Here is a 21,855-nt window from a genome sequence, read left to right on the forward strand (position 1 = left end):
ATGGGGACAAATATTTGAAAACTGGTAACACTATTGTAGTGGATATTGATATTACCATCTCAATTGATACTACTATTGTAGTTGTCTAGATCAGAGAGACCAGCAAACTTATGCTGTAAAGGACCAAGTAGTAAATATTTTCAGCCTTGCAGGGCATGTGGTCTCTTTTGCAAGTCTGTAGTATGAAAGCAGTCACAGACAATAATGTAAACCAATGGGCGTGGCTACATGCCAATAAAATTTTATTTATATACATGGAAATTTGAGTGTCATTTAAATTTCACTTGTCATGACATATTCTTCTTTGATTCTTTCCTCAACTATTGCAAAATGTGGAAGCATTCTTGGTTCACAGGCCTTCTGAAGATGGTGCTGGACTAGGATTTGGCCTGCGAGCTGTGGTTTGGTGACCATTAGTTTTAATCACCGCCACCCACAAACAAAATGATGCAGAAGAATCTGATTTGGCCTGTTAGGTGCTTAGCACCTCAAAAAGTTTCTCAAGTCTCTAGAGATGTGCAGGAAGGAAATAACCCATCACGCTCCCTTGATGATGTAATCACCTACACAAAGGCACTGCGTTTCTCTTGTAGTTTTGGGACTCAGTTCTAGATATTGACTAGCAAATGATAAAGCTAGAGTATGTGAGTAGGTTCAAATTCAACCAGCAAGATTGATTTACACACCTTTTCTTATTGGGATTTGTGTAATAGTTATTGCTAAGATAAGTGGATTTGGAGATACTACTCAGTCTTACATATAGATCCGTTTAAAGTAACCGTACTATCCCCAAGTAGGGGCTGTTGATGTATACAAGTAGTTTCAGCATAAAATCTTGAATCCCAGCTTGAATCTTGACCAGAGAGGCTCACCTGATCCATCTGCCTGCGTCCAGGCAAGCACACACCTCCATCCACACAAGTTTACCAAATCCTATTTTAAGACCTACTGAGCTACAAAAGACGGGATTCCTTTAATGATGGTGGCTCGAGAAATGGACCTCTAATTTCCTTGAATAAAATGTCCCAGTTCAGCTTTTAATCTGTTGGAATTTTCATCTTATTAATGAGTCTTAGAAGAAGAGCTCTAAAATAGCTTGTGGATATCGGTAGATTCTGTGTGGAGCGGAGCAATTCTTCCTTTATCTCAGATGGCTGCTTTCAGATTACATTGTTTGGGTGAAGTAAAAGAGTTAAACCAGTGGGAGTTCTATAAACCTCAACTTTGTGTCACAAGGCAGGGGCGATCATGGCCTTCTTCACAGGTTTGGACCTTTGTTATTAGAGCTATGGCCGTTAGAATCCACACTGCCATTCCATGTTCCTGGCACCTCACTTTTCTTGGCTTCTCCAGGCTTATAGCGAAGAGCTCTGGGACCTGAAACTATCGTGATGGCTAAGTGAGGAAAGCAGGGGCTAGCCCAGGGAAAGTGGAGGAGAAGGTTGTAAAAGTGCACTGTCTGAATCACATTCTTTATCAGCTTCTTTCTTAATCTGTCCCTTGTGTGGTCTGCCAACCAGCTTGCCCCACAACTTGAAAACGGGGACTTTTTTATATTACCATGATGAATCTGAGTGGGCAAGAGGATCTAGTAGTATTTAAACTGGAGAGGACCCAGAGCGCTTCAGGGACTGTAAACACTCTGAATGCCAACGGTTGTCACCCATAGCATTAGGTTCTGATATGTTAATAAGTAGGGCAGATCGTCCTGCTTGACCTCCTGAAACTCAGGAACAGTTTGCAAAGAAGGATCGGCTCAACCAGTTTTATATTCTGGAAGGATGAAATGTTCTTACCAGAGTTAAAAAAAAAAAAAATCAAAACCTATTTGTTCGAAATAGCTTATGTAAAAATTGTTTTACAGTTGCTGTTTTTCCATACATACTCTGAATGTTTTTCCAAAAAATTATTTCTAGAGATCACATGTTAAGTCAGGCTCTTTCCAATAGGAAACAAGGCTTAGGGCAAAGAAGGAGAGAATGATGAGAACTGTCAGTTACTCTGTGTCCAGTGTGCAGGCGGAGTGTGAAAGGTACAGTGGCCCGTAGGTCAAAACCCTCCTCCCCAGTCCAGTGTTCTCAAGATTCACCCATGTCCTCATTGCCTTGTTTAAGAAGATCCATGATCAGTTTGATTGTTTTAGGCATCAGCTGTGTCTCTGAACCACCCATCTGACACGGCCTTCCTCCAGCTGTCACATCCCATCAATGGATTATGTTTATTCTCCCTCCCATCAGCCTGGCCTCAGTCTTTACCTTGAACAGATGCTCATTTGGGTTGCACGTATCTGGCACTCCCACCACTGTTCCCCACAGCAGGATGCTCTTCTGCCATTTACTGCCTTGAATCTACTATCCAGTCCTCTCCACCCACTCCCCCCAGTACAGGTTCTTCCTTGAATATGAGTTTCAGAGACTGATTTGCACTGCTGTCTTTGAGCATCTGATGACTTCTGGATGGATTGGTTCCATTGCTGATCCAAATGCATTCAGAAGGAAGGAGAGAATTTCAAACATCTGACTCCTCATTTTATGTCCTCCAAGCCCACTCCTGTTGGCTGTGTGCCATTGCTCATAATTTCTAAATTTTTTTAAAAATAACATTGGTACGTCCTAATGAACCAGGCCCTGATTATTGAGCCTGTGTGCTCTTTTTTTTTTTTTTAATTTGAAAGACAGAGATCACAAGTAGGCAGAGAGACAGGCAGAGGGAGAGGAAGGGAAGCAGGCTCCCTGCTGAGCAGAGAGCCCCATGCGGGGCTCGATCCCAGGACCCTGGGATCATGACCTGAGCCGAGGCAGAGGCTTTAACCCACTGAGCCACCCAGGTGCCCCCCGTGTGCCCTTTCTATCCTTGATTTCCTCCTCCTTCCTCTCACTGTTTTCCTCAGTCACACTTCTTCCATTAGCATCATTTCCTGTCTTTATGGTCCTTAAAGGCAGGAACTACATGACATCTTCTCTCTGCCATGGGCTGAAGAGTAAACCCCCCACCCCGCAAAGGATAGATCTACATCCTAACCCCTGGAACCTGGGAATGTTTTTTTATTTGGAAAAAAAGACCTTTGCAGATATGAACAATTTAAGGCTCTTATGATGAGATTATCCTGGACTATCCAGGTGGGCCCCAAATGCAGTGACAACTATTGTTATCAGAAGCACACAGAGGGGAAGCTAGACACACAGGAGGTGATGTGAAGATGGAGCCACAGACCTGAGTGATGGGGCCACAAGCCAAGGAAGCTGACAACCCCGGAAGCTACAAGAGGCATGGGACGGATTCTCCCCTAGAACTTCGGTGGGGGACAGTGCTGCCAACACTCTGATTTTGGACTTCTGGTCTCCAGAACTGTAAGAGAATAACTTTTCTGTTACTTTAAGTGATCCCATTTGTGGTAGGTTGTTAAATCAGCCACAGGACATGAGTATGTTCTCTAGTCATGGTACATGGTGCAGGACCTGGCAGGAAGATGAGTTCTTAGTGAATTTTCCGACATTGATAAACTATTTGTGACTGAAGGATTTAAAAGGGGAAGTAGGAAAGTGTGGGTACAAAATGAGCCAGTTTTACTTTATCCACACTTTCCCTGTTCATTCCTGCATTGAGCTTTGTAAAATATCCAAGTTTAGTGACAAGCATGTCACTAAACATGAATGGGGACTTCAGAAACGCCCTGGATGATAACATATCCTGCATTTTATTGCCCCATTTAGCTCTCATTGGTGAGGGTGTTTTTCCAATGGGTTGACAAGATGCTCTCCCAGCCTCCTTCCTAGTAACTTCCTGGTTAGTTTAGAATAGTTGTATTAGAATAGTTTCCCATCTTTATGCTTTTGAAAATGAGAGCTATCGCGCCTTTCCTGGCAGGCCACAGTGCCTGCATTCAGAATGCAAGAAACCTCTCCTGACTGTATCAGAGGCTGATTTGGGCAAATTCTGGGCTGCGGTACGGATGTGGCTTAAAGAACCCCATACGTTTTGTCATCTGGCCACTGACATTGCCGGAGAGCTGTGGTATCATCAGTGAAATTCTGACCTTTGTGATCTCCAAAGTCCAGATTTGCTCAGAACTGTCTAGAAGGGTTACAGCTTGTGTTCAGAGCACACGTAAGTGTAAAGAGAAGCACAATAGAAAATTACAGCTGACATTAAAAGTAGAAATAATCTAAAGTCAACATATTATTCCAATTTCTTAGAGTGACTAAAAAAGAATAAGCCATTATCCACCATGCTGGAAAACCTTGAAGGTTTTATTCTCAGTATTTTTACATTAATACAGATGCTTTTTATCTTGTGCTGAGAAAAACGATCTGTTACACATAATGTAACTTTAATATACAACATAGAAACTCATCCTAAATTAGTTACAACAAGGACCTACAAAAAACTTCATAGGAAAAAAGTTACCTAATATTGCCACCATATTTTTGTTTAGACGGACCCTGTCAGACCGTGTCACCAATGCTCAGCTCTGTAAACAATGGTTATTTCCATGTCCCGGGGAATCGTTAATAATAGGGGCGCTAAAATCAGCCTAAAAAGTTCTAGCACATCACTATATACTGTACAGTCCTCAAAAATAATTTATCGTACTGTTTCTAAAAAAAGGTACTAGGGTTCTTTTGCTCTGTTTCCATATTCCGGAGCTGCACGCGAGCACTTTTGTCTAACAGTCTAAAAACACGAGAACTGAACTGGAATTCACAATCACAGAGATGAGGTGGTGGAGTCGAGAACTTCTCGCCCATTGCACACCGTGGGGACATAGGTGCTGGCAGAAGCTGGAAAACAAAACAGGTCAGAAAATTCGGTGTTAGTCAAGTGAGACACGTAGGTGATGGAACGGATGATCCCAGAACCTTGTTAAAATTGAGTTCAAAAACCCATTTTTAATTTAACTTTGGAAAAAGATAAGTGATTTAATGCTGTAGTAGGCCAACCTTCTAAATGTGTTGTGCTCAAAATTCGTTTGTACCTGGCGCCTACCTCCGTTAATGTCATCCCTCTTGGAGAGTTCATAAGCATCATCATTGTTGAAAGGAGTCGCTTATGGATTTAAAATTAGCTCTGTTAAGCTATACATTGGTTAAGATAGAATGTACAAAACTGAGAGTTCACTGCAAATTTCTTAAAGATTGTTAACTTAATTATGGCCCTTTTTTTTAAGATTTTATTTATTTGGCAGAGAGAGAGATCACAAGTAAGCAAAGAGGCAGGCAGAGGGAGAAGCAGGCTCCCTGCTGAGCAGAGAGCCCGATGTGGGACTCGATCCCAGGACCCCGATATCATGACCTGAGCTAAAGGCAGAGGCTTAACCCACTGAGCCACCCAGGTGCCCCAGTTAGTTACAGTTTTAGGACCTCAATTATATTTGCTCTCTCTGGGTAGTCTCACGAGTCATCTGTGAACTCCACTGCCTTACAGAATGGTTTGATGCATTTTCATTGCTCAAGTGGATAACCTCTGTGAACACTCCAGCAAGGGCTGGGGTGCTGAGAACTGAGATTCTTAACAATTTTCAGAAGGGTTGACGTTCCAAAGGCCTGAGGCTCTTGTTAATGATAATAGTGATGACAGTGTCAGGGTATGAGTATAACACGGGTGTTTATATTCATTTGGTATATGGCATTTAGTTTTCCTCAATGCAAGGCATATCTTATGTTACTTTAAAGGTTTTGTTTTTATGAGAAATCTACATACAGCTTTGTCTTTTTACTGAATTAGAACAACAACAACAACAAAGGCAAGGAGCCCCATTCTTCCTGGGCTGTGCAACTATGTAGCCAAGAGAATCAGAGATGACTTACATTTCCTTTCAGAGCTGTTCATGTTGCATCCCTTGGCCTGTCCATGATGATATGCTTTGCAGAGAAGGAACTGATCCTCTTGGCTACCTGACCAAAGCCCAGGTCAAACTGATGTCAGCTATCCCATTCTTTAAGTACATCACTTGGTTAATAATCATATAAGCTCATTTCCTGCTGAAGTATTGTGCCTGATAGTGGAAATATTCTTGCCCCATAAAATGACATTTTTCCATATGATTTTCTTTAAACACAAAGGAGAAACTAATTATAAATGTTGAGATCATATGCTCAATCACCAATCTGGGGCACTGACGTCTTTCAGCAGGCTCCCACCAGGGAGCCTACAACTCCTCAATTTTGCATTGATTACTCTGCTAGGTGTGTAAGAAAAGCCATAAAGACAAGTCTCTGGGATTGTCTGAGGTTAAGCAGAGTCCAGTGACACGCTAACTCTTGGAGATATTGTTCCTTCGATCATTTGTAGGATCAGGTTCAATTTTCTTTACAATATGATCCCACTAAAAATGTACAACTTTGGGAGAAAACATGTCACAAGCTCCCTTTCTGTAGTGAAGAACACAGTGGGTGCTAGACAAATACTAGAAGGAAAAGGATGATGATGATAATTTCAAATGTGAGGGTTTTCCTTTACTCCTTGTGAAGTTTCTTCCTACTTATGTAACCCTCGCTTCATGAAAGCTAGGGAAGGCAAGAGAAAGAACAAGGGGAGGTGATGTCCAACCATCATTGGGTAGAAACGTGGGAGGCCTGCCAGACTCCTCCGTAGGTGGCTCTGCCTGCATTTTCACAGTCAGGTGACCAAAGGGTAACTCTTGAGCCCCGAACCTGTCCCCCTTTTAGTCTTCCTTTCTTCAGTGAATGGTCTCACTCTCCAGCCAGTGACCTGAGCCAGAAGTCTAACAGTTATACTTCCTTCCTTTCTGGTCCTTCCTCCCATGTCAAACCAGTCATGTGCCCCAGTCAACTCACTCCCCACATCCGTCCACCTTTCTGTGCCTCCACCACCTTGGGCCAAGCCACCATCATGTGGCTCCTGGGACAGTTGTGCCGCTGGCGTCTCTGTTTTCACACTTGCTGCCCTGCCACACATTCTCCATACGGCAGTGAGAGTTTATTTTGAAATGTCAGTCATTGCCCTGGGCTCCTCTGATGATCCCCTTTGTGCTCTCCTTCCTCCATATGACACATCTCTGGGTGTGTCAGATCGTGCCTCTATCTCTCTGCATTTGTTTCATTCTGTGATTTCTTCCCTCACTTTTTTTGTGTTTGTCTCTAGCATGGAAAATCCCAGCGATGGCAGGCCTTGGCAGTAGCCACCGCCTCTGCCAGGAATGTTTTTCCCTCTCCCCATCATGTGTCTGGCTTCTTCTTGTCATCTGCATCTGAAATAATGCCTTCTGAAAAAGGCTATCATCAGGCCACGTAATTTAAAGAGCTGACCAGTTATTCTCTGCCACATTACCTAATTTCAAAGCAGATTTTTTTTCTGGCCTATTTTTGTTGTTGTTATTGTTGTTGTTGTTGTTAGTGTCTTAAGTCTATGAATACTCTTGACTAGAAAATATGCTAGGCTCTGTCTTTTTCATTATTTCATCCCAATTGCTGGTCATGGAATAGATCCTCTACAAATATTCTCTGAATGACCATATAAATGGCTGCATTTCAAAGAACAGAAGTTTCAAGAAGGAAATAATTTTTCTACCTGAAGAAATGACCAGGAGATAGGAGGCACATGGGCAGCCTTCTTTTGGGACAGGTAGGCCTTTTTGCTTCTCCAACCACACTGTGACATTGACCACCCCCTACCCCTGCAGGGATTGCTGGTTCAGGCTGTATACATCCTGTGTACATCCATGTGGCAAGCATGATGCCTTGGACATTCTGACTAAACTCTTCATCTTTTCCAGGATCAAGTTTTATTATTTCTGTGCCCATTTTTTATTTTCTGAGCTTGACGAGGAATCCTAGGTCATGGGGGGCGGGGTACGTGTAGGAGAACCAGGGACTGATACGCTCATGCCTGTCTGTGTTCATCTTGGATCAGTCTAATAACCTTCCTGTCGGCACTTTGGAAACCTACTGTGATATTCCCACGCTATTCTGGAGCTCAGTGTCATGCTGTTCTTAAGTTCAAGCTTACGATTTTTCTTGCTTACTGCATTCTAAATGTCTAAAAAATTCAGTGTATCTTGACTAGGTGGGTAGGAAGGACAGGGGCTACAGAGGTGGTTATGTGGAAAATCCCAAGTTATAGTTTCACATCAGGTTCCCCTGCACCTCCCCCCTGCCCCCACATTGATACCATTATGGGAATCTGAAGAAGAACTTCAACTCACCTGCCTGCATCACAGGGACATTGAAGGGAATGCCCTATGTTAGAGCATCCAAATTCTTTGCAAAGAAGATAAAACTCACAGCAATGGCAGGCCTTGATAATACACATCGCATGAACTCAAGGTTGTCTTACCGGGAATAACGACAGTGAAACCCACCCCCACCCAGACTCTTTCTGTAGTCACTTCTTCCCCAACCACTTTTCAGTGTATTGAAGGGAGTGGTAACTCGTGTTTTTCTGCTTCTCTTTTAGTGTTTCATCTGCAGCTTCTGCCAGCGCCTTTTATTTTATTATGTAAAAAATATCCTCATTTTTGTCCATGCTGCTGAATATAGTAGAGGAAATTACTGTTTTATGAGTTTACTATCTCAATTACTTCGCCTTTCATAAATATTTTACATACGCCTCTCGTCTTAGCCCATCTGTTATTCCCCAAGGTAGTGAAATCTGGGGGAGAGAAGAGTACTATCATTTCCATGTGTGTGTTTGTGATGAGCTTTTGCTATTATTCTAATGAAATTCTCATGAGGTTTTTAATGGTGTAAGTTTAGCCCATTTTCCTAAGTGCGGTTAAGCAAATTTCTATAATCCTACTTTCTGTCAGAAACAAGAGGTATGGTGGCTTATTTTGGGCTTTGTCAGGGGTGGGGGGGAGAGTGGGGGGTGAGCAGCAGTTGTTAGTCATTCCAGGCTAAAGTGGTGTAATGCAAAATGAAAACAGAAGATTGTGGAAAAGGACCCAGTAAGTTCCACCATTGATCACAAAAGGGCGATTCACACCCATCAGAAGGCAGATTTCACTTCACACACTTTGGGGAGGCATTGGAAATCAATGCAGCCAAGTGGCAGCTTTGTCTCGCACTGTGAAATCCATTTCTTCTCCACCTGTCATGCACAGGCTGGCCAGGCTGTGGAGAAAAGGACCCCGTTTTTTTCAGGGACCTGAACCCTCAGTCAATGCTAAACATATTTATTTAATAGATTCTTACGGATGCCAAGTCTGTTAGTCATTTGAGTGGCTGAGACTTGATTCCTGAGTGTGTTCCTCTAACTGTGTAATACAGCAGACTTGGGAAAAAAGGAAAACAAACATTTAAACAGAACAGACATTCTACTTTGTTCCCATCTGTTCTATTTCCTTGCTCCTGGTAACCCCAAATAATTTTTCCCGGCATGTCTGCTTGTTGAGATATTTTAATGCTATGGTCATGGAATTCAGTTTCCAACAGCTGTTTGTTGCTTTGTCCTCTTGCTTTGTTATCGAACCTGTTTTCTTACTCATCACCTTAATTTTATTTGGGCTGGGGCCCTGAGGTCCCATTCCAGGTGTTCTTCTGCTGATTAATACAGGTTATCTGCGCCAATGGGGACACCACTGGCCACTGTTTTGGTAGCCTTGCTATGTCAGATTTCACAGTGGAAGTTATTAAGAAATGAGGCTAAGATTCTCTAGGTAATGGTCTTAAATTGTTAAAGATAGATTTCAGAGGAAATCATATTCATGATGATGTGGGATAAAAATCTACAGATCCAAGATCTAATTTCCAAATGTGGAGTTGGAGCTTATGAATGCAAAGCCTTCCTCATTCAGTGACTTATTTCTTGTGAGACAAGATTCATGGAAAGAAAATATGGCAGGCACTTTTTTATAACCCAAAATACAGCATAATTACCTTATCAACAGAAATTCCACTCGGTCTCTGACTAAACACCCCAGTCCACTGTGGCCAAGATATACTGTCATGCTTTCTTTCCTTTTTTAAAAAAATATTTTTATTTATTTATTTTTCAAGTAGATTCAACACCCAGCCTGGGGCTCGAACTCGTGACCCCCAAATTAAGAATCACATGCTCTATCGACTGAGCCAGCCAGGCACCCCTGTCATGCTTTCTTTCCAGTCACGTTCTGTTACTCTCTTCCTCCCTGAAGGCGTATGAAAGTGGAAGTGCAATAAATAACTTGAAAATGGAAGGACTTAATAATTTTTTGGTGCTATTCTAGTTTGCATTCCTTTGGCTTCCCCTTAGTTGCCCAACATCTCTGGGTTTTTTGTTTGTTTGTTTGTTTTGTTTTTCCCAACATCTCTGGGTTTTTCCTCTTTCTTACCCAAGGAACGGAAGCCCCTTCACGCTGAGGCTCAAACAGCTGCTAAGAGATGTATGTGCTACTTTGTCTAGGGATCAATCAGGCCACCAGTGTCCAGCACTAATAAAATAATGTCAGGCCCTGGATGGCTCAGTCGGTTGGACCACTGCCTTCGGCTCAGGTCATGATCCCAGCATCCTGGGATGGAGACCCACATGGGGCTCCTTGCTCGCCAGGGAGCCTGCTTCTCTCTCTGCCTCTGCCTGCCACTCTGCCTGTTTGTGCTCTCTCTCTCTTCCTCTCTGACAAATAAATAAATAAAATCTTAAAAAAAAAATTAAAATAATGTCAGGCATTCATCCTCCCTTCTAGGGCAGCTCATCTTGTCAGCTTCACCTTCAAACTACACACAGCATCTGGACACTTGACTAGCTTCCATCGCTGCCGCCCTGACGGGAACCACAGACATCTGGACTCAGCCATAGCTTCCTCAGTTACGTCTCTGCTTGCTCCCCGTCCTCTGTCCTGCCTACAAGCCAAAGTGCAGAGGGCAATGAATGCTTTTACAGCTGGGTCATTCTGTACCCTTGAAGCATGTTTCCCAGTTCTTTCAGAAAACAAGTGATTTCTAAGGTCCTCCTGCTCTGGCCCCTCTCTGTCCTCCTCTCCTCTTATTTTCATCCTTGGTCATTTCCCTCTCGGACTTTCTGTTGTTCTTCCAGCTGTGGACTTTTGCATTTCCCCAGATACGGACAGGGCTCCCCTGTCCCCTTCTCATCATGCATCTGGTCAAATGGTGCCTTATCGGAGAGGCTTTCTTTGGCCACTGTATAGAAAAGGGGAACCGTGTGTCCCCAGGTGGTTGTATTTGTCCTTGCTTCATGTTATTTTCTCCCTGTCACTTATCAAAACCTGACTTATTATGTATTCTCGGTTTGGCTATTTTTTTCTTTACATTCCCAGTGCCTAGAGCTGAGCCTCAACCCAAAAGCTTCTTGAATGAAGGAGTAAATTATCCTTCAAATTGATCACAGTTACCTCCTAAGAGTCCCTCTCCCAAAGCCTCTGACATTATTCTAGGTAGGGAAGATGTTAAAAAATTTTTTTCTATATATAGGCATTTTCCCATTCTGAGGATATAGATATTTCCATTTATGAATGTTCTCCTGTGAATTTCACTTACTGGAAGGAAAAATAGTACAGAATAAATTTGCTTGCTTCAAGGAGTTGACCGTCTGAAGTCAGTGTATGGGCAGTATTTGACTATATGCATATTTCCTTTTTAATTTAACACAGCTACATAGTTGTGAACATTGTACCATGTCCCCAAAGGTGTTAATAGATTTGGGGTTACATGGAAATGCATGTGACTTTTGGCATCTCTGGTTAAGGGGCTTTCTTTGGGGTACTGAGTTTCTGTTATATTCAATGACACAGGACAGAAGGGAACTGTACAGTGTCATTTAATGCAAGAAAGTGAGGCTTAAAAAAAACCAAAAACAAATGATGCGGGGCACCTAGGTGGCTCTGTGGTTGAACTGACTGCCTTTGGGTCAGGTCATGATCCCAGGGCCTTGCGATCGAGCCCTGCATCAGGTTCCTTGCTCAGTGGAGAGCCTGCTTCTCCTTCTCCCATTGCCAGCCGCTCCCCTGTTTGTATCCTCTCTCTTTCTCTCTCTGTCAAGTAAATAAATAAAATCTTTTAAAAAATAAAAACCGCAAAATAAATGATGCTTACTTTTAAACTATATTTAAATGAGAGAAATTTTATCATGGACATGAACATTTAGCCAGTCACCATTAATGACATTGTTTTGTCTTCACCAAAGCACGTTTTCTGGGCAGCTTTGTGGCTAGCCCCTTGAGAATAGCACACGTTCCCTTTGCACAGCCTGGGTGCGGGGTCACCGGGGTCTCTGATGGACATGATTTATGCCATTGAACTCCCTGGAATGGGCTTTTGAGAGGAATACATGTTTGCACCTTTGCCGGTAGAACAAGATGCTGTCATGTGTGGCACTGAAGAGAAGGCTTCTAATTTAAAAAAGAAATCACTGAACTTGCAGATGCTAAAGTTCTCGCTGTCAGAATCATCTCTGAGATGCATTTGGTAACTGAGCTGAGGCAGAAAATCCAGAGAGGCAGAATAGCCGCATAACTGCTTTCGAGAATTTTATCTGTGACTTCACTTATCAAATTCCTTAAAGTGTCTAACAGAGAGGGCTCTGGTTTTCCCATCCCGAAATGTGGTTAGCATTCTCTTCCAGCCCGAGTCCCTTTGGTCACTGTCATTAAAGAAGGTAGGCTATATTTGCTTAGGGGAAAACCTAGTGAAATAGTAGAGGTAAAGAGAAAATGACTTAGGGGTTGCAAAAAGGCAATTGTGAGACAAACACAATGGAAATGTTAGGTAGAAGAAAGGGGGAGTGTGAACATCTGTTCCCTGATACATGCAGGGTTACTTGTGAGAGTCAGGGCCCCCCTCTACTCCCGCCCTGGGAGGATGGAATGAGGTTCTCAGGCATCTTGTGACTTTCCCCTCCAAAGGGAAACTGGATTGACCTCTCTCTGATGTGGATGCACTAGGTCTATTCTGCTTGGAAGCAGCAGATGGCTTAGCTTGCTGAAAACTCTTGGCTCTTCCTGGATTGGCCAGCAGGATTTATGTTTATAATATACTTATGCCTGTGGCAGAAAAGACCATCAATTCCGTCTGTGTCGCCAAATAACTTGCTAATTTTCCTGGCTGGTCTAGTACATAGTGTCATTGTGGGACTCCCTCGACTGTCAAGTGCAGGCATATTATGCTCATTTTCTGGGCTTGCGCTGTTGAGAAGGAACTTGGACGTGATGTGCCTTTTTTTTTTTTCTTGTATAAAGTCATATTCAGACTTGCGTAATGGCTTACCCCTTTTAACTGGGGTATCTTCAAAGGCCTGGCCATTGACAAATGCCCAGTCTGATCCTCATGGGCTTGCTTTCAGTTGCTGTAGTTCTGTGGGAAGTTAGAGTGTGAGTCTGGAAGACTGTTCACTTGATCTTTTTATACCACTGCTCCTTCTAACGTGAAAATCCTTTGTAATAAAGAGTGATTCTGTTAATGAAGCCATTTGCACTTCACCACCTAGACAAGTGACTTTCTGAATAAGGTTTTGGCAGAAGAAATCAATCTCCATATGCCTGCGGCTCCTCCGGGACCCAAATCTGAACATGATTAGTTAGCAGAACCCTCTTGACTGTTCTTAATGATAATGGCGTGCATATCTCTGAATGATCACCACGAGCAGGAGAAACACACATCCCCACGGGACCAAGTCTGGATACAGAATGGCTCGGAAGACAATTGGACACACTCCTGTTTCTTCCCTCTCCCTCCCCAGTCTGCGCTGATTAGAACTCGTATTAGTGTCCACAAGATTCCGACCTGCACGGAGGCCCTAGGGTTTTCTGCTGCATAACCTCATGCGTACACCCAGCTTGTGTCCTTCGTGATTAGGCAGCTCTCCTTACACTTGCAGCTTACGTTCTTGATTGCCTGTCTTTGGGAACCAGCTCTGGGAAGCCCTTGTGCTTCTGAAGCTGAACAAAGATGGTCTCCTCCTTCTCATTCAGATACGAAGAATGTTTGCTTGTGTGTGGGGGTATATGAGCAGCATTACAAGTATGAGTTGAAGATTTTACGGTCTTTGAGTTAAGTGTTATTTGAGGGAGTATTCCCAGTTTCACTAAATGTCTTCTGTGTGGACAGGTACTTCTGTACTAGAAATGCGTTCTCTGGAGGATTCCAGAGAGAGATGGGGAAATCGTAGCTGCACGGGGCTGTGGCACGAGACAGAAGACGGGAGTTCAGAACACCTGGCCCCCTCTGAACCCACTGCCTGCTCCCTCCATGAGGGTCCTCTCCGAGGCTCTCCCTGGCCCGCACTGATAATAGTGGATGAAGCAGGCAGCATAGTTAAGGCCGAGGCTCTCAAAATATGTCCCTTGGGCCACTTCCATTGAACCAGCTGGAGTATCTGTTACAAACCAGATTGCTTTTGACCCAGACCATATGACTCAGCATATCTCTAGGTGGGGCCTGGGAACTTCATTCAAAAGAGGATTTTTTGTTTTGGTTTGGTTTGGTTTGGTTTTTGTCCTTTTGGTTCACAGATATTGGGAGCCATTGGCCTAGTGGTGTACTTACTAGAGAAAAATGAATGTTACCTTCATTTTTATTATTTTGACTCCCACTGCATATATGGTTAATCAGATACAACTAAAATTGTTCTTTTTGGCACTTAGCGGGATGTAAACATTTCACAGACCATGAGTTTTCCAAGATGTCCCTAAACATGTCCTTTTGTCCATGCCTGCCTCTAAGTTTGGTCATGCTTTTCCATCTTTTTGGAGCAACTGCTCAGCTTTAAAATCCAATACTAGTACTTTGTCTGCTCTCAGCCACCTTAGCTGCTGTCAGGTGGCTCACCCAGGCTCCTACATGAGGTGGCATTTCCTACTCTTGCCCGAGAATTAAGTGGGAATGAATTTGGCCGCACCTTCTGGCCTGGGTAACTTCTTGGCGTTAACAGGATTGCTTGTGTCTCATCTTTGTGATTTCTGATAAAACTGCAGTACTGGGGGAAGGCTTGGGCGAATGTGTCATAATAAAAATGGCCATGAATTATTTCAGAGGTGGGGGCGTCTATGCCCCTTCCCTCAAATTTGGGCAGGCTTTTTGTCATCCTCTCTAGGATTGCACGTGGCAAGTCGTCCTGCCAAGCTGTGAAGTCTGAGATCATAGTGACTGTGGGCCTCCAGCTCAGCTCAGTCTCTGCTGAAACCACAGAAGGACCTGGTCCAGGCCTCACAAGAGCAGATGAACTGCTCAGCCAAGCCCTGTCTGCATTCTGGGCCCACCAAATCCTAAGATGATAAAAGCGTTATATTGTTTTATTTTCATTTGTATTTTTTTTAAAGGTTATTGTTTTGAAGTCACAAAGCTTGGGGGAAGTATGCTATGTGGGAATAGTTACCTACATGTATGTATGGGTTGTGGGGTAACCTTGATGCTGCACTAACATATTCTCATCAACACATAGAGTTGTTGGTTTTCCATCTGGAGGGATTAAATTAGAAAACCAGCAACAATATTGGTAATAATAACTCAATACAGTAAAATGCCTGCATAATACTTAGCAGAACATAAATTACATGCCAACTAAGTAAAACATATGCTTTGCCTAATGAACTCGGAGCAATTTAAGGATATTTCTTGATTTACAAAACCGTGTACTTCCTGGCATTTAGGAAGGAAATGAATATAAATTGAGCTGATTATTTAATGGAGGAAACAGGCACTGAGAATTAAACCGGTTGCTTTAACTGTCATCATAGTGGGTCAGTAACATGTCCATCCATAAACTAGGTCCCAGAGACAAGTGTCTTTCAAACTTCTTTGGCTGCAATTCATAGTAATAAACATTTTACCTGGACCTTGTATACATATATCACCTCTGGAGCAAATTTCATGAAATACTACTTATCCTTATTACATATAATGAACTCTGATATATTTAATTTTTTTCTTCTGAAAACTGCTGACCAAACATGCTGCATAAATTTCACAACCCATTAATGGGTCCTATACTACAGTAAGGACAACACTTGTCTAGATACTGAGTTTCATGGGACCAGGGCATGTGTCCTCTTTACCACTATGTACACAGGTGCTTAGATATTTCTGTTGTGTAGAAGGTACTCAAGCATTTAATGAATGAGGGAATTCCATGAGTGACTGTATTTCCAATTTCTTAAAATGGGTAAGATATTAATCACAAGTCAGGAAACCCAGTTTTGATTCTTGAATCATTGTATATCTTTGAGAAGTACCTCCTATATTTTCTCATCTGTGAATCAGAAATTGTAATGTCTAGTACTCATGGGATAAAATGAGCCCACAAGTAAAACTATTTTGATTGAAAGATAAAGAATTACAAATAATGGATTAATGTATTTGTTACATATATACTTTGAAATGCCCAGAGGTATCACATGAAAAATTCTTCACCTTAATATTTTAATACCACTTTATTAATATAAATTAGAGAAAGACTATTTTTAAAAATGAGGTCTTTTCTGAAGAAAAAAATTTACTTAAAATTTCATTGCGTGAAAAAATTGTTCTAAAATGTTGGGCTGGGTAGATGCTGACTTTGAAGAATTAACTGGGCCGCTGAGAGATTAGCATTCTGAGCAAAAGATTAAGCAGATCCATTGTGGTCAACAGAAGTTACTTTTGTGTAAATGGATATTTTTGAAATTCTGAAGAGAGACTTGGTTGGGTCAAGTGCCCTTGTTATTCCTGGAGGAATTTGTTAATTCCTATATACATATCAGGAAATGCTGCCATTTCAAAATTACTGAGGTCTGCATGTATCCATGTCTGTGGAAGATTTAAGGAGTTTGTTATATTGTTTGAATAACAACTAGGAACTCTGAGCTCAGAGAACAAGATGACTTTTTCTCGGAAGTATATCTTGCTGCCCAGCCTAGGGGAACTTTCCTATTTTTCTTCCGGTAAAGCCTACCATGGACCTAAGTTCCCGGGAAATCTCCCAGCTTGCAGTTTGAGTCAAGTGGCACCATCCGGTGGTTTGACACACTGCCTTTGAAATCAGAGAAACTGACTCTCAATTCCGGTTCTGCCACTTTCAATATGTGGGATGCCGGTTTCTTGATATTTGGCATTGTGCGCATTAAATAAGATATGGCACAGGTGCACACGTGTGTATAACCTTGAGCACCATACCCAGCAGATAGAAAATACTCAACGAATGACAGTCCCTGTTCCCCGCTCTTATCATTGTTGTTCTTTGTTATTGCCAGTTCTTTCTTGTCTGGACTCGCTAGCTGTTAAGAGTCGGGCTCTAGAAAAGAGATTTGTTTGCTCAAGAAGTAAGCAGGTTTCTCTAAGGTCCAGGGAAAATCGTTTTACAAGTTGTACCATGTCCTGGGACTCAACCATGGGGACGCCTGGTAATGGCATCTGGAAAGACAGTCACATCCCTGTCTCCACCCGGGAGTGGTAGATACAAACGGTGCATCCTGGAAAGCTGCCTTTCAGCCAGCAGCCTTGCCTGTGTTTGCTGGGGGAAGGGCAGCCTTGTTACAGTTCATACTTTGTTGCTGAATCTGGGGCACTAATGTGATTGCTCACTCTGTGGTGCTGAGCTATTTTGAAGCATCCTTTCCCATCGACTCGAGGCAAAAACGGTGAAGTAGTCATTTGTCTCTGTCACTCCAGTCTTCCTTCCCCCTCCTGTGGTTTCGCCCCTCCTCCTCCCTCCCCTTCCGTCAGTGAATTTCTCAGGCTTTGTACCACAGAGAAGCTGAAAATGGCTTAAAAGCCTGTCCCTTTTAGGTTCCTTGAGCCCAAGAATTACGTGAGTGATTCACAAAGAGGAGTGTTCAGATATTTGCAGGTCAGCAGGGGAAACCACCGTGAATTGGGCGGGGTTCCTCTGCTGTCCTGCACTTGACACTGCTTCTTAGCTGGCCCTCGACCAAAAACCATCATGTCACTGAAGCAGGAGGCAGATGTACTCCAGCATTTTTCAAGGTGTGTTCTGTGGGAACACATTAGCTGGTTTAAATGTCGTCGACTACATCTAAGAAACAGTAAATCACAGCTAAACAGGCTGCGTGGCTGTACAGTTTCTTAAGACAAACACTTCATGTTCAAGGAGGTGCTTTGAACTTCCAAAGCGGTATTCAGGATGTACCATTTTCCGTCTTACTCAGTCATCTTCCCTTTTTAATTTCTCATGAAGCACCTTCATCATCTCGGTGACACAGAACATCCTTTACAGAGCACCAGTCTAATTCAACTCTCCAGACCCGTGAGTAAAGTAGGACTGCAAATGGTAAAGTGAGGTGCTCGAGGTTACCCCCCGACCTGGTCACAGAGTCAGGACTAAGGAGTAAGTTCTCAGACTCCATAGTATGGCCAGACACCCTAACTGTCCCTGTGAATTTAATGTTTGTCTTCCCTGCTGGACCGCGTGCCCTACCAAAAGAGGCGCTTTGACTCGTCCACTCCCCTCCGTATCCCTAGCACCTAGTACGGCCCCTGACTTGTGGGGTTGAGTCAGGACTTACGAAAATGGAATTGAGATTGTTCATGGGGATGGCCCTTTGTTGTCCCTGCCTGACTATGTCCTTGGCGTCCCCTCTGAGCCTGTTGTCTGTTCCAGCGCTAGTCACGGACGGGTCAGCACCGAGTTCCGTACTTACACTGAGAATACGTGGTCCCAGTTCCGCTGACGCTGAACCTGTTGAGGTGCAGTCTGTGTGTGACCACATTCTTCTGCGGCTGGAACAGGATGATGTGCACCTTGGGTGCGAACAGGCAGCCCAGGACCACAAAGCCACTGAGGCTGACGGAGATGCACATGGTTGTTGTCTGCACCTACAAGAAAGGGTTGTCTCGTTAAATGTCTGGCTGCCAATTCAATCATGTGGCTACTAAAAAGAACACTGAGAAAAGACCAAACTAAAAAAGGAAACAAAAACAAAAAAACCAAATCATCCACAGTTCTGTTGTTAGTATAACCAAACCAATATAATAATTAAATGGGATCTTCTGGGCTTGGGATGTTCATGGAAACGTCACTGAAGATTTGTAAGCAAACACATTTGTGTCGGGTGTTCCTGAATGCTTGCCAAGACTCTACCTGGATTTTCTTGTTTTGTTTGTTTTCTTCTTTATATTTGTAGAATGACATTTCTGCAGAACCCCCTAAGTCAGAATCCTGAATAGTAAAATATCAATATTCAGTGATGAACTGACCAGGTTGCTGATGGTTTCAGTCGATCAATCAAGTTGGCTTGTTTAAGATTTACTATAATCATGAACAAATTGGGGTATTTTACACTTTCCTTCATCTCTCTTTTTTTGCTGGGAATTCTGCCTATCAGCCATTGGTTTCCCTACTCAAAATCAGGGAACATCGTCAACTTTCTTCTGGGGTCTCCATCTTTAGTTATTTCATTGGCACCTCTCTGAAATTTTGATACATCTGGTACTCCCTGTTCAATCATTTTGTTCTTTAGGCTTCCATACACCTGTTTTTGACAGAGGAATTTCTGTTGCTTCCTCTTTGCCTCCCCTGAAAGTACAACTCAGAACTAGGTTTTATCATCTTTTTTTCATTTGTTGACTTTCACTCTTCATCTTCACTGATCTCATCAACTGTCCTAACTTCAGCTCCCATACATTTTCTGGAAAATCCTAAATTAGCTTCTATATATTTTATTGCTTTCAGTACTGAAAACAGAAATTAATTATTTCTTGTTTCAGTTTCTACTCAGAGTAGCTGTAAATCCTAGAGTAATTTTAGATTTCTTTGTCCTCTTTCTCCAGACAATGCTATTACTAGATAGCATAATCTCTCATGCCCTAAAGTGTCCTACCTTCTTCCCTGATCAAAGAAAGCTGAAGACTGAACAATTAACTGGAGAAGCCACATAACGTTAGAAGGCTGCATTCTGTTTGTGACTAAAAAAAATTCATGTTATACTTGTAGCGTAATTCTTCAGACTCTGGGTTTACTTTATATGCTAAAAGCACAATCTGTCCTCTCTATTTTAAACCTCTTGTCCCTTTTAACTGTCCTACTTGGCCCCCACATTGCAGGCTCCTTTCCCTTTTGCTAACTGCTCAGAAAAGAGTCAACTATCTCATTCCACAACGTAAGAAACTTGATAAATCATAACAGTGTTATTTATAGCAAGTCCAATTTTCAGCGTAATTTGTTTTTATTTTTACATAGATAAACAGTATCAGGACTGTATTCTTCCTTTAGAGCTCTACCCTTCCCTCCTCAGCCTTGACTATGGAGCTGACAGGAGAGATATCAGATATTATAATGAAGGCAAGGCACATTGCGATGTGCCAGTTTTCAAGGAAACCTTTTCTAAAAACATGCCTTTAATGTTGAAACTTCCCGCACTTGAAGACATTACAAGGAGAGGAGAGGCTTTTAGGAGGAAGATGTATTGGAAACGTTGTGCTGTGAGTTGTAGGCCCTTCCTCCCTGAAGGAAGAAGGTTGAGCTTATCTCCTTGCTATGAAGACCTAGAGAGGAGAGCTCCCTTATGGCCTTTCACAGAAGGTTTAAGGTTTTCCTTGCGGGAGGAGGATGCCCTGGCTTGGAGCCTGATTCCTGTCTCGGAAATCTAGAAGGTGAGAAAAGGCTAATTACTTTCTTGGCACAGCTTGCTACTGTACAGAGACTGTCCTTTACTGTAAGAATTTATCAGAACAAAAGATATGTGAGTCCCATGCATGGGCAAGATGGGCCACACTAAAAAGAGCCATCATGGGTAGTCTTGGGCTCGTGTGGAGGAGTTTGGAGTCCTTCCTAGAAAGAGGCCAATGGCAGGGTATAGCTGGGTGCCCTGGGACTGAGCACAGAGCCCCAAGGGACTACTTAAGGTAGGATTTGCCAGCCAGCTCACTCAAGGACTAGCCGGAGAAAAGAAAGCAGCTGGAAATTTCTGAATATTGCATGAAAAACAACCCTTAATCACCATCAGGTATCCTAAGAACCTGTGTTTAGAAAACACTGCAGAGATCACAAAACCATCCAGTTATGTAAGAATTTTCTAGCGTCTTCCTTATTTTTCACCAGGGCTGAGAGGGAAACAACTGGTGGACTGGGGAGTGTGAACAAGGGGAAAAGAAAAGTCAGGGAGTGCAGGCTCTCTGCCGGAGGCGGGCCAGACTTTGGGAGAAAATGAGGATTGATGTTAAGTCAAGGTATGGTTTTGATAATTACACAGGACCAGGCATTTTAATTTCCTAATAGAGGCTATTTTCCCCTGAAAATGACTGTAGAACCATCTCATCTAAGAGCACATACTCATGGGCTTGCCAGGGTTGTAAGCATTTTCATTCATTGTTCTCTCCCCAGCACCAGAAATGGGCCTCACCTGTGGTGAATGCACTGGGATTTTCTTCCAGGGGTGGGGACTTATTACTCTCACCAAATACTAAAGAGGCAAGGGGCAGCAGAACTAAAGATGCATGTTGATCATAGTTTATACAGCATATTACTTAACTTTTCTTACAGAATCCAAGTAGTAGCCTCATAAATTCACGTGTCCAGTTCCTTTAATAAGTCACACCACTGCAAATTTGTCTTGATCTATAATTCTTCATGGTGCTCTGCTCTCACCTTCCTCAAACTCCCAGCACCACTGGACATGGTTAATTACTTCCTTCTTTTTGGCTTCCTAGACAGACTTCCCTCACTGAAAGTTCCTCGTCTTCGTTTTCTTGTTGGCTTTTTCACTTCTCCTTGAACTTCGAGTGCTGGAATGTCCCAGACCTCAGTTTGGATTGTCTTTTCTTCACCATCTCTTTGAGTTTACTTAAGTACCTCCTCTGTTCATGTAGTTCAAATATTTATTACTAGTTCCAACCTGTCTTCTCGGCCTCCGGACATAGATTCATTTGCTATCTTGGCATATTGTCTTGGACATGTAGCAGGCATATTGGGATTAATAGGTGAGCAAAACTGATCCCTTCCTCCAAGGGTCTCCCCTTGAGTAAGTGACATCAA

The 21,855-nt window shown here is 42.8% G+C and overlaps 1 protein-coding gene across 1 annotated transcript in view; it reads right to left on the reverse strand.

The window, feature by feature from the left end:
* Positions 1 to 4,229: 4,229 nt before the first annotated feature.
* The window catches only part of LOC116862780 (metabotropic glutamate receptor 3), a 76,497-nt gene continuing 58,871 nt past the window's right edge, over positions 4,230 to 21,855 (reverse strand). The window contains exons 3-4 of the mRNA XM_032850174.1: positions 18,524 to 18,698; positions 4,230 to 4,781 (exon numbers count right to left, since the gene is read on the reverse strand). Coding sequence (XP_032706065.1) covers positions 4,708 to 4,781; positions 18,524 to 18,698 — 249 coding nt within the window. The 3' untranslated portion in view covers positions 4,230 to 4,707. The remainder of the gene's footprint in view (positions 4,782 to 18,523; positions 18,699 to 21,855) is intronic.

Source organism: Lontra canadensis, unplaced genomic scaffold, assembly GCF_010015895.1.
Source record: "Lontra canadensis isolate GAN:19392208 unplaced genomic scaffold, GSC_riverotter_1.0 scaffold324, whole genome shotgun sequence".
Lineage (NCBI taxonomy): Eukaryota > Metazoa > Chordata > Mammalia > Carnivora > Mustelidae > Lontra > Lontra canadensis.